The sequence below is a fragment of the Rutidosis leptorrhynchoides genome, chromosome 10 (genome assembly GCF_046630445.1).
Source record: "Rutidosis leptorrhynchoides isolate AG116_Rl617_1_P2 chromosome 10, CSIRO_AGI_Rlap_v1, whole genome shotgun sequence".
In the NCBI taxonomy this organism is placed as follows: Eukaryota; Viridiplantae; Streptophyta; class Magnoliopsida; order Asterales; family Asteraceae; genus Rutidosis; species Rutidosis leptorrhynchoides.
Window position 1 is genome coordinate 258,438,099 of NC_092342.1, and position 11,810 is coordinate 258,449,908.

Consider the following 11,810-nt stretch of genomic DNA (forward strand, 5'->3'; position numbering starts at 1 on the left):
ACGTGTATTAAAGTTTTTTACGATTCGATAAGCGCCTCTATAAAATCAATTTGTAACCGATTTATACAATACTAGATTTATGAGCCCGTGCGTTGCACGGGTACTCATCCGCAAACAATATATTGAATTTAAAAATTGTATATGAATTAACGATATTATACGGACAATGTCACAAGTACTGTTGTTGTGCATCAAATAAACAAAGTATTATGTGAAAAACTTAATATTGATACTGATTAATGATGTAAACGTTGTTAATAAATAAAATTACAATGTAACAATGAATTATTTCTAGGTAAAAAGTCATCATATACTTGTTCCATGTCACTAAAACATGAATATAATTTAAAGTATTAAGTCACCTTTAAAATTTTAGCTCTTTCGTGTATACAAAAATTTTATCCACTCATATTTATTCATATGTGGTAAAAAATAGTACATCACGGGGGTAACAAAACGTGATCATAAATAGAAAATATGTGAGCTTTCAAGAGTATAGTTAACTTATGAACTTGTAATCTTTCTAATTCAAGAAAACTAAATTAAACTATAATATAGATAGATAAACATATTAGACAAAATTACCTAAATGTAGTCAAAAACATAATTGAATCTTTAAGTGATATATCAATTAACGATATTATACTGACAGTATCACAATTATTTTTGTGGATGAATTCGTTAAGTATTTTTTTTACACAAAACACACCATTAAGAGTTTGATAACTTAAACTTTGTTTTAGTCATAACACATAGATTCATGAAAATACATGGGACATGATAATTGTTTAAGAGCCCGTGCGTTGTAACCTGTGGATCGTAAACCATACCGCATATTACAATGGCTCTATATTTAAGAGCATGTGCGTTGCACGACAACTCTAAAAAGTAGCATTCGAAAACGTTAGTATTGATATCAATTACTTGTATGATAGATTTATAATGACAAAACTCATCATTATTGAACATAACTGAATTTTTTTTGTGTGGAAATGGGGACGGTACCAAGAAAAATTTAGTACATGATGTGTAGGTTAGACTGTAATAGACCTATTGTTGCAGTTTTCTACATGTTAATGGTCGTGTCCTATGTGATAGTTTTCCAATTTAACAAAAAATTAGGCCAAATGGGTCAAAGGGTCAAAAGGGACAACCATTTAGACTTTACATATTACAACATTGAAACTGAAATGATGTTTTATAAATTATAAGGTGCATATCTTGGAACGGTTATTAGCCAGTCCGTTGGATGGTATTTTAATAGATGGAGAAACATATGTAATTATTAATAAAAAATACTTCGTTTGACATACGTTTTACATGAAATACACAATTCCAATGTGACCCTAACCAATAATTTGAGCCACCACAAAGTCAAATGATTGACTAAAAAAAAGTCGAGTATAATGTGAAGACATGTTAATCACTAACATAAGTGAATACATACCATCCCAAGTATCCTAAGCTAATGCGTACTCAATATTCAAGACATCATAAAAAAGAAACATTGCCTACAAAAAAGTCAAACCTGTAAAGAGTATTATCCAAAATCAACCCAACTAAGGTGAATATTTGAGTTACTTATGTAACCAAAATCTGAAAGCATTACATAAGTAACTCAAATATACAATCCATTAATCAACCTAACTACACAATCCATATTACTATATTTAACCAAAACCTCAGGACCAAACATGACAAGGCCATTAAGACCCATATTGTATATGCATAAAGCCCATATTGTATATGCATAAACATGAGAAACTCCAACCCAATTTCCAATAGCAGCAACAACAGCGCCCATAAATACATCTTGCATGTACCTGTTTACTTTTGAATTAATGGGCTGTGGTGAATAAATGAATTATTCGGTCACCCTAAATGCTGTTTACTTTTTGACTTATATTAATGAAATGGATGAGTGAACGCATTATTCGGTTAGATGAAAAATAGCAGTTGTCCCCATATGGACTGTTTTTTTCTCAATACTACCCTCTTCATCTCTCTTCTATTATTTCTTTACTTTACATATCCCCCTCTATTAATCCTCAAAAACTAATATCATAATCTTTTCTTCTATATTTCAACTGATTTCGTAGCCATGAACTTTATCCTAAAGTCATGGGTAACAACAACACAAATCCTTATATCATTTCTAAATCTCTATTTGCCCTAGGTTTTCATAATTCAAATCAGCACAAATTATACACAAAAAATCACTAATTGTATGAAAGAAGAGAAAGATCCTCTGGCGGCAATGGATATATATATATATATATATATATATATATATATATATATATATATATATATATATATATATATATATATATATATATAGGGATAATTGATGTTTTTTCAATGAATCAAGGATAGGGGTTGAACTGATTTTTTTTCGGAATGGAATGTAATGATTTGGTTAAGGTGGAAATGAATCAAGATAGTGAATATAAAGAGTAAAGAGAATTAGGTTGTTGATTTAAGAAATGAATTGGCGTAAGAATTGGTATAGTTTGTTCCAAAAGAATTGATATTTATTAAAATTATGTATCGGTGCTAATCGGTGATATTGTCATTTATAATTCACAGTAGTAGTAAATAGTTGGTATTAAAAATAATTAGAGTATTAAACTTAATCTAATTTTGAAAATAATTGCAGGGTAAAATAGACATTTTTAACATTCAGCCGGTTTGTTCGGTGTAAAAATAAACAACATTATTATTTCATTGATTATTTTATACTGCCATCTATATCCATACTGCTATCTATATCCATTCAAGACTTAATAAGAAAAAAAGTAAACAGCCCTAAGTTCATTGTAATGTTCTTCCTCAAATATCATATAGTAAACAACTCAAACAGGCATTTGCAATTCAAATATAAGGAAATTTGTTAGTCTACATAAACATTATAAATATAAATCTCTATATCCAGATCAAAATAGTGATATACAATTTGACAAGTAATCTAATGAAATAAGTATTTAAGACTAAGTATTATCGCAAGACGTAAGATAAGAGAATTAATTACAAACCTGTAAAAAAATTGGTCCTTTAAATTGATTCAGGCGGATAATAAGAACCGTATTTGCAAAATGATTCATTAAATACGAAGCACAAAAAAATCCCGAATCATTAATATACATAAGTGTAAGAGAATTAAAGTAATTTAAATTAATAAAACTCATAAACATTGATAAACCAATGACCAGCCAACTTTTTTATTTTTACTGCACTGTATTATCTCGACCACTGTAGCTCCAAATGAGAACATACTTGAATGTGCCTACAAAACATCTATAAGATACAATTCTACTGCAAATGATATATCACTGATTAAGAAGTAGTAAGCACAGTAGGATAGCAAAACATCTATAAGATTCAAATCATGCTGCAATACATGCTACTTTAATGGTAGAAACCTAAAAATTTTACAACATTAGGGAAAAATATATGTTTTATAGTGAATGTTCCTGTAACTTTATGTCAATACATGTCCCATAAAGTTTAGTCATAACGCACATCTCAATAAACTATACAATTAGTTTAAACAGTGTCATCTTACCAAAAGAGTGGAACCATAGGAAGAAGTTATTGGTTCAAAGAAGTCATATCAAATCAAATGCTATACTATTTCAGAGTAAAAGACATCATTTGTGAAAAGATCAAGCTCCGATACTTGTATTCCATTGATTTACCAATCTAAAAGTGACAAAATATAAGTTAGAAACTGCTTTGGATCATTTGTAAAATACTATTCCACGTTTATCCAACTCGACCCGAGCTGGCATACGACCTATTCTAGCTTGCCAAATATTAATCTCATTTTTTGGGTACCAAATGGTTCTTAAAAGTTCCAGCACAACCCGCAGGGACCAACATATACTTATCAACAATTTGTAAGTTAATTTTTTGAGTCGTAAATTTACCATTTGAAGACAATCTCCAGGCCCATGAATCTGATGCAGATTCGTTACTTGCCCCCTAGGACTCCGACATCAGTGCCATTTCCCTCTGCGAGTAGAACTGGATTAATCGGGTTTGTCACAATTTGGCACAATCGGATCAATTGATAGATTATTTTTGTCATCAAATTTGATACACTGATTAGGTGTAAAACAGTTTGGTAAAAGTGTTTTGGGTAAACTTAAGCTGACCCGTTATGACCTAAACGATTGACTGATTGTAACTCCATTTAAATTTTTACCCAAACTGACTGACCCACTCAGTTTTCTTCATTAAAGAAGGTCTTGTATTATAAGATTACAAACATGTAGCAAGGTATTCAAGTGTCGCATACCCATGGGTACTTGTTACTCGCGTTGAGGCTTGAGCCCTATCACCAGTTGGGCACGCCTTAGCTAAATCAAAATCCGAGATCACTGCATTGAATTCCTGAATCATCATGCAACTAATTTGAGCATGTTATCACTTGTCATATTGTAAGCAAAAAAATATGTACTTTACCATTTAAAATATTTTCTATTTTACCTCAAAGAAGGATGTTAGAAGCCATAAAATCGCAATATATAAGTTGGTCGTTAGTGTCATCAAGGAAAGCTAAGCCTCTCGCCGCACCTATCGCCACTTGAAGCCTTGTCGCTTATAGGCCTATCGTCGCACCTATCGCCACTTTCTGTTCGCATACATCATTGTTCTTGAAGACCCTTCCACCACCTTTCCCAAAAATTCCATGAAACTTTCTATATGTAGATTGATTTCCGGAGCTTTGATCTTCAACACCTAAAAGTCACAAATGATATTATTAAACGACTGCAATGTTCTTTTGTACTTCAACGAAAAACGATCAATCAATAACTATTTCACTATAATTAGCAGACAAAGTTTCAGAATTCTAATCAAACATAAACAAAATATGTTCAAAATTTTTTGTTGTGCAATTTAGAACCAATACCTCATCATCACCATCTGTTTTATTACGCAACCAAATGATATTCAAATCTTAAAACGCAATAACCATCATACTCGTAATTCCAATATAGTTACTTTCAAAAGTAATAAAAAGGAAGTCCAATTTTCATACTCTTTGAGGCCATCGAAGTATTTAGATGTTTAAAACCAAGATCTCGATGCTAACTAATTTTCAATTTTTTCAACAGCCATTTATACAGATTCATGGGAATAATCAGTTTTTAAAAATACACTGATTAATTTAAAAGTTAAAATTAACTCATGAACCCTAAGGCGAAAGGGTATTATACTTAGTAATGAACCCTAGAAGTCCAATCACAGAATGAGAAAAATCAAAAGCAAAATTTTACATCAGAACATATACAGGAATGTGTTGATTACAGTTTAACCAACAATTTCAAAAGAAAAATAAAGATTATTGCGAAATTACATACTTGATTAAAGATTAATTCTCTGGTTCACTTGAGTAACTTGCTGGTGGGTGAAGGAGAAAGTCATGTTGTCGTTTAACCGCTTTAATCTTCCGAGTTTCTATCCACGATTGATTCTCTGATTCACAATCGATAAATTCAAACTAATAAACACTAAAAGAAGAAGAAATCGACTGATTGTGTAAAAACAGAAAACACTTGACTCATACCGTTAATGGTGACGGGTATAGCTGTGAGAAAAAGATAGAAATCGGATCCATATATCTCTATTAGATGACGTTGAATAGATGAATAGATGAATCTGAGTAATTCGCGTGAATATGTGTGTGATTTTGTTGAGTTGCTCAATAAACTGATGAATGAATTAGAAACCCTAATTAGGCAGCATTTGAAAACCCCTAAAATGAAGTATTGGAGAGGATGAAACGGGAGATGCAGTTAGTCAGATGTAGAAAATTAAGAATTTTTTTAATTTAAAATTATGAGAAAAAAGAATTTGCTGAGGATAAATATGGAGGCGCTACGTGGAGATAGCTTACTGATTTAGTAAGATACAGAAGATAGAAGATGTTTAAGCACATTAATGATGGCTATAAGGCCTATCATTAAAAACTATTATATTATATTATATATATATATATATATATATATATATATATATATATATATATGTGTGTGTGTGTGTGTGTGTGTGTGTGTGTGTGCAGATTAAGTTCAATTAAGTACCGAGTCAACATTAAGTAATAGTGTGTTATTCAGGCAATTTAGTAGGGCATTTTTTTAGTTAACTCGCACAGGGCATCAAAATGTACAAGATCGGCAGTGCAAGGCATATTCATCAGTTTGATTTTTTATTTCATTGTTTTTTCAGTTTTGAGGTTTTTCAAATCAAGTGCGAATGTCGAGCGACAACTAAATTCAAATTTTGAAAAGTGAAAATCGAATTTGATCTATTCGTTGGAACCTAAAAACGGAAAGAATAAATAAAAACAAAGACAACAAGTAGGATTTGATTTCAAACTTTCGATTTTGAATCGATTTTGGATTTGATTTGTGGTCCACGTATATATACAAAATTATATGTGTTAAATAAAATATTCAATTTAGTTTCAGATATTCGATTTGATTTGGGATGCAAAGACTCATGTACGAACGACAGTGGGAAATACTGAATTTTTCCCGGTAGAAGTAGGTTTACTGATAGGGATCTGCCCTTAGCCTATATCTTTTCTCCTTGATCCTGGACGAGCTGTCCAAATGATACATGAGAGCATCCCATGGTGCCTAATATTCGCTGATGATATTGTATTAGTTTTGGAGTCCCGGGATGAGCTAAATAGAAGGATGGAGCAATGGAGGACCTCCATAGAACAGAATGGACTACAGATTAGCAAACATAAATCGGAGTACCTTAAATGCGAATTTGAGACGGTCGAAGAAGAACACAACGATATAGTGAATATTTAAATTGGGACCAGATCTTACCACCACACGATTCTTTTAGATACTTAGGCTCGATGCTTTACAAATCGGGAAGGATAGAGGAGGATGTGACTCACCGTATATGAGTAGGATGGTTGAAGTGGAGAGCAGCGAAGGAGTTTTGTGCGACAAGAAAGTACCCCTTAAATTGAATGGAAAATTCTTCAAGGTGGTAATAAGATCAACTATGTTTTACGGATCTGAGTGCTGGCCAATGACGAAAGCCCAAGAAAGGAAGATGGAGGTGGTAGAAATGAGAATGCTTAGGTGGATGTGTGGTAAGACCATGAAAGATATAATACCAAATGGTGTTTTTAGGAAAAACTTAGAAGTTAAGAACATCACCTACAAGTTGAGGGAAGGACGACTTAAATGGTTTGGGCATGTTTTGAGGCACCACCTACAGCTCCAGTTAGGAGAGTTAAGGCCCTCACTGTTGGCGGCGTAAGGCGAAACGGAAGACCTAGACGTAGGTTGGAGGATAGACTGAAGCTTGACATGAAAGAGCTTCTTTTAACCGAGGATATGACTTCTGGTAGGAATCTGTGGAGGAGTAAGATTAAAATAATTGAGTAAGATATTAATATATTGTTACGTTTATTTTAAATGAGTATATATGAATAAGGTCTGTAGATTTTCATTATGTTTACCGGTCTATTTTAATTTTAATGTGTAGTATATATCTAGCCTACTATTATATATATATATATATATATATATATATATATATATATATATATATATATATATATATATATATTATTGGTAAATTATATTTCTCTCCATATACTTTGTACTTAATTTTGGCTGTATTGTGATTACGTTGATATAATAGTTTTACAGGTTATTTTACTTATGCCTTTTTTTCCTATTTATTCTTTATTTTATATGTGTTATGCGATATGTAGCCTTGTTGTATTCATGTTATACTATATATATATATATATATATATATATATATATATATATATATATATATATATATATATATATATATATATATATATATATATATATATATATATATATATATATACACAAGTATATAGTTATTGTTATAGTTAAGTTATATGTGATCTGCTTGTTCTTGCATGCGGTTCTAGGCCATAGGTAGATATCTGTTTTAGGTAGCGCTGGATTAATTTCGTGAGTTACGTGAGTAGACTTATACAGGAGTATAAGGCCCTTAGCCCTTAGCTAGATAAATATTCCATTAGGTATAGCTATAATGAGTGGTACGGGCTTTATGCATTTTTCTGTGGGTAGCTATAGACATGTCTTGGATTTTGGCACGCCTATTTGAAATTATATGTCCAGGTGCACTATTTTTTGTATGCTATATCTTAATGTTGTGCATTGTTGTTATATGTATTTCCACCTTTTTTTGCCGCATCCTTTTTGACGTGCATAATTCTTTCGAGTATGTTTCATTTGCCCTAACTCCGTTTGTATGAGCATTCCTATTATTTCTATTCCTTTTCGGCTGGAGGTCCTTTGGAAGCAATCTCTCGGCTCTTACCGATCATTGGAAGCATCATCTTAGATTACCATCTCTCTTATCGTTCATTCTCATCATCAATGTATTCACACCTCAATAATGAGTAAATTCAAAGAAGTCATCCTCAATCGCATTCCCTTATGGATGTTAATCCTAAGATTTTGATCAATGACGCTTAGTAATCAAGAAGATGATTAGTGTGCTTTATAAATTTGTCCCTGCAATGTTTAGTGTAGTCAATTTCTTTATTCAAGCTCTGTATCGTTCTTTGTTCGATCAGCTCTTTGTTGATCGTTTTTTTTTGATCGTTTTTAATATACTGTTTTTTTTGCCAAAAAAAAGTAGTATATTACAAATTATAAAAAGCAGCTTTTGATGGACCACAGCCCATTCTATAGTTTAGAGATAAATATATAATACACTACAGTTTTTTTTCTTTTTTCCTTTTTTATTCCTTTTTATGAACAGAGATAATACACAATAATTTTTTTAACGCCAAATTTTATTATCCTACTAGCTAAGACACTAGAGGAAAAACAAAAATAAAGTTATAAAGGCTTCAAAAGCCAATTGTTCCACATAATTACATGTTTAAATCTAGTATCCAACATTGAAAAAGAATAACTACTAATCTAGTCAAATAAATTTCCCTTTTTCATCTTGGATTTAAAAAACACCACGCAATTTCTATACCTCCATAGCAATCAAACCGTAGCGGCAACAATAATGTACTAGCGAGTCTTACAAACATGATCTCCATTTCACGCATCATACCAAGATAACCATTCTTGCCAAGTTGTGAAAATAGGCATATCAACATCAGTCCAAACCCTTAATTACCTCCAAACCCCTGATGCAACACTACATGTGAAAAATATATGATTTATATGTTCGGTGCCAAAAGAACAACTAGGACACCCAATATTGTTTATGTATACACTCCTTTGAGAAAGATTTAACCGTATAGGTAATCGATCTCGAGATGTTCGTCATAAATCAATGTTAGCCTTTCTCGGAAGCACTTTACACCACCTTGTGATGGTACTAGAAATCGGCAGAAGCAAGCAATCAATAAAACTCCTAGTTTCTCAAACCGAAAAAACACCATTACTGCTAGTAGTCCATTTCCTACCATCATTTTCATCGGAGAGAACAATAGGGGCTACAAGAACATTAAGCTCATTCAAAGCATCCAAGTTACGTCTTCCCACAATATCTTGTTTAGTCGTTTCCACTTCAATGACCAAACTCCACCAACTAGCCCATCTGTTATACACTACAGTTAAAACTTTTTATTTAGAACGGCATCAATTATATATAACAGGAAACATAAAACTGTACAATAGGACAACAACCATAATTCGCAGGCTGCTAAGTAAGGAGCATCATATTACACGAGCACTTATAGACCTGCTGCTACTATTTTCGTCCTGGTTTAGAGTCGAACAAAACCACCACCAAGACAACCATAATCGAATTAATTGCTGCTAACCTGCTCTCGCTCTAATGCTGTTTCTACTCGACAAAACATCAGCCCAATCGAAGAGTTACTATTCGTTACTGTTTGCAACTACTCGTTAGTCGTTGCTTTTTTTTCTGTTGAAAGACCACCGAACACCATCATCAACTTTTGTTGTTGTTGTCGGTTACTTTGAAAAAGAGAGATAGAAACGACGACTTGCTATTGTTACTTCCATCGTTACCGTTTTTGATCAGCCCATTAATGAACTAAAGCCCAACATCAAAACATATTTTTTTATATATCGATCCAGTGTAAGCCCATATTGGTTTGAAGTAATAAGTCTCAAGACCAACAAAATAATAATGCTGTTTTCGGCTTAATTCTGTTTCCTATTCGGGTTACGCTGATGCTCCTGCTCGATTACCAACCACAAATGAACAATTATGTTGTTGCTATTGTTCGATAAGATTATCATAACCATTTGAGTCTTCGTTGTTGCTGCTAATCGTTCTCTTGATCGTGTACACCGAGGGTATAACTTTGATCCAATCTTTTACTATAACACTTTGATAATTAATGATGATTATGATTTAATAACATAATATTATTATATAATTTATATTATGATTACTATTATTATTATTATTAGTATTATTATCATTATTAATATAATTATTATTATCATTATTAATATAATATTAATATTAGTATTAGTATTATCATGAATATTATTATTAATATTATCATAAATATTATTATTAGTATTATCATTATTATAATTTCTATTATCATAATTATTATTATTATTATTATTAAGTATTATTATTATTATTATTGTTATCATTTTTATTTGTATTATTATTATTATTATTATTATTATTATTATTATTATTATTATTATTATTATTATTATTATTATTATTATTTAGTTTTAATATTAATATGATAATCTTAGAATTTAAAGGTATTAAACTAGATATTAATAAAATTATGATTGTCTTATGAAAATAATATAAACTATGATATTAAAATAAATATAATGCAAGATTTTAACTACTTTTACAAAGTTTATAAGTTATAAAGATAAGTATAGATATATAAACTAAATATATTTCAATTATTAATATAACATATAATTTATTAATATAACAAGTATATTACAAATATTATTATATAATTTTATTTGATTACAATTATATGTTTTAATATATATTAATGATATAGGTTCGTGAATTCGAGGTCAACCATGCATTGTTCAATATCGTCGTATGCATATTTTTACTTCAAAATATCGTAAAGTGAGTTCATTTACTCCCTTTTACTCTTTACATTTTTGGGACTGAGAATACATGCGCTGTTTTTATAACTGTTTTACAACTGCTTTATTAAATGCCTTTGAAATCTATATTTTTGGACTGAGATGCTTTTATAAATGTTTGACGAGATAGACACAAGCAAAACATTCCTCGAATGAATTATTATGCAGACAGAAGTTCTGTGGATTATTATTGAATTAGTTGGACGTGATAATTGCCACTAATTGTTGTGAATATTTTCCCCTGATTATTATTGCTTGGTAACCTAAGAATTAGAAACGGGTATGGCCCTAATTCACGCGAATCCTAAAGGTAGCTACCAGGTTTAACACCCCCACCCAGAATGTTCACTAGACGGAAGAGCTAGTGGACGTGGTGTTTAGTACTTCGAAGTTTATATATTATATAGACGAGATGTTCTGTTTTGGGGATATTATTGATGCGCATTATATGTTAAGGTCGGTTACCATGTTGAGCAATAAAATCGAAATGAATGTTATGTATCGAGAGAATAATTTTTATACACAGGTTATGTGTATTAGTTTTATGCACGAGATATGTGCACGATTATTTAAAAATCGCGAGGCAACCTACGGGGGAGAAAAGGATACGAACCTACTCTGCTAAGCATTATGAAAAATGGTTTCGTACACGATATAGGTGTACTGTATTTGAATCTTGTGGTCTAT

General features: G+C 31.2%; 1 protein-coding gene and 1 long non-coding RNA gene across 4 annotated transcripts; one reads left to right on the forward strand and one right to left on the reverse strand.

Annotated features, from left to right (window-relative positions):
- Positions 1-3,038: 3,038 nt before the first annotated feature.
- LOC139872361 (uncharacterized) lies at positions 3,039-5,793 on the reverse strand. Of its 3 annotated transcripts, none has more exons than XR_011767017.1 (6): positions 5,573-5,793; positions 5,367-5,481; positions 4,492-4,743; positions 4,301-4,395; positions 3,930-4,014; positions 3,039-3,702 (listed from the first exon to the last, which is right to left on the reverse strand). It is a non-coding gene; the product is annotated as an uncharacterized lncRNA (long non-coding RNA). The 3 variants fall into 3 exon arrangements; XR_011767016.1 differs by having other exon boundaries at positions 3,039-3,286; positions 3,566-4,014; XR_011767015.1 differs by having other exon boundaries at positions 3,039-4,014.
- A 1,143-nt stretch (positions 5,794-6,936) lies between these two features.
- Positions 6,937-7,421, forward strand: LOC139870981 (uncharacterized). The gene is made up of 2 exons (XM_071858739.1): positions 6,937-7,123; positions 7,252-7,421. The coding sequence occupies exons 1-2, from the start codon at positions 6,937-6,939 to the stop codon at positions 7,419-7,421; spliced, it is 357 nt and encodes a 118-aa protein (XP_071714840.1).
- Positions 7,422-11,810: the final 4,389 nt, after the last annotated feature.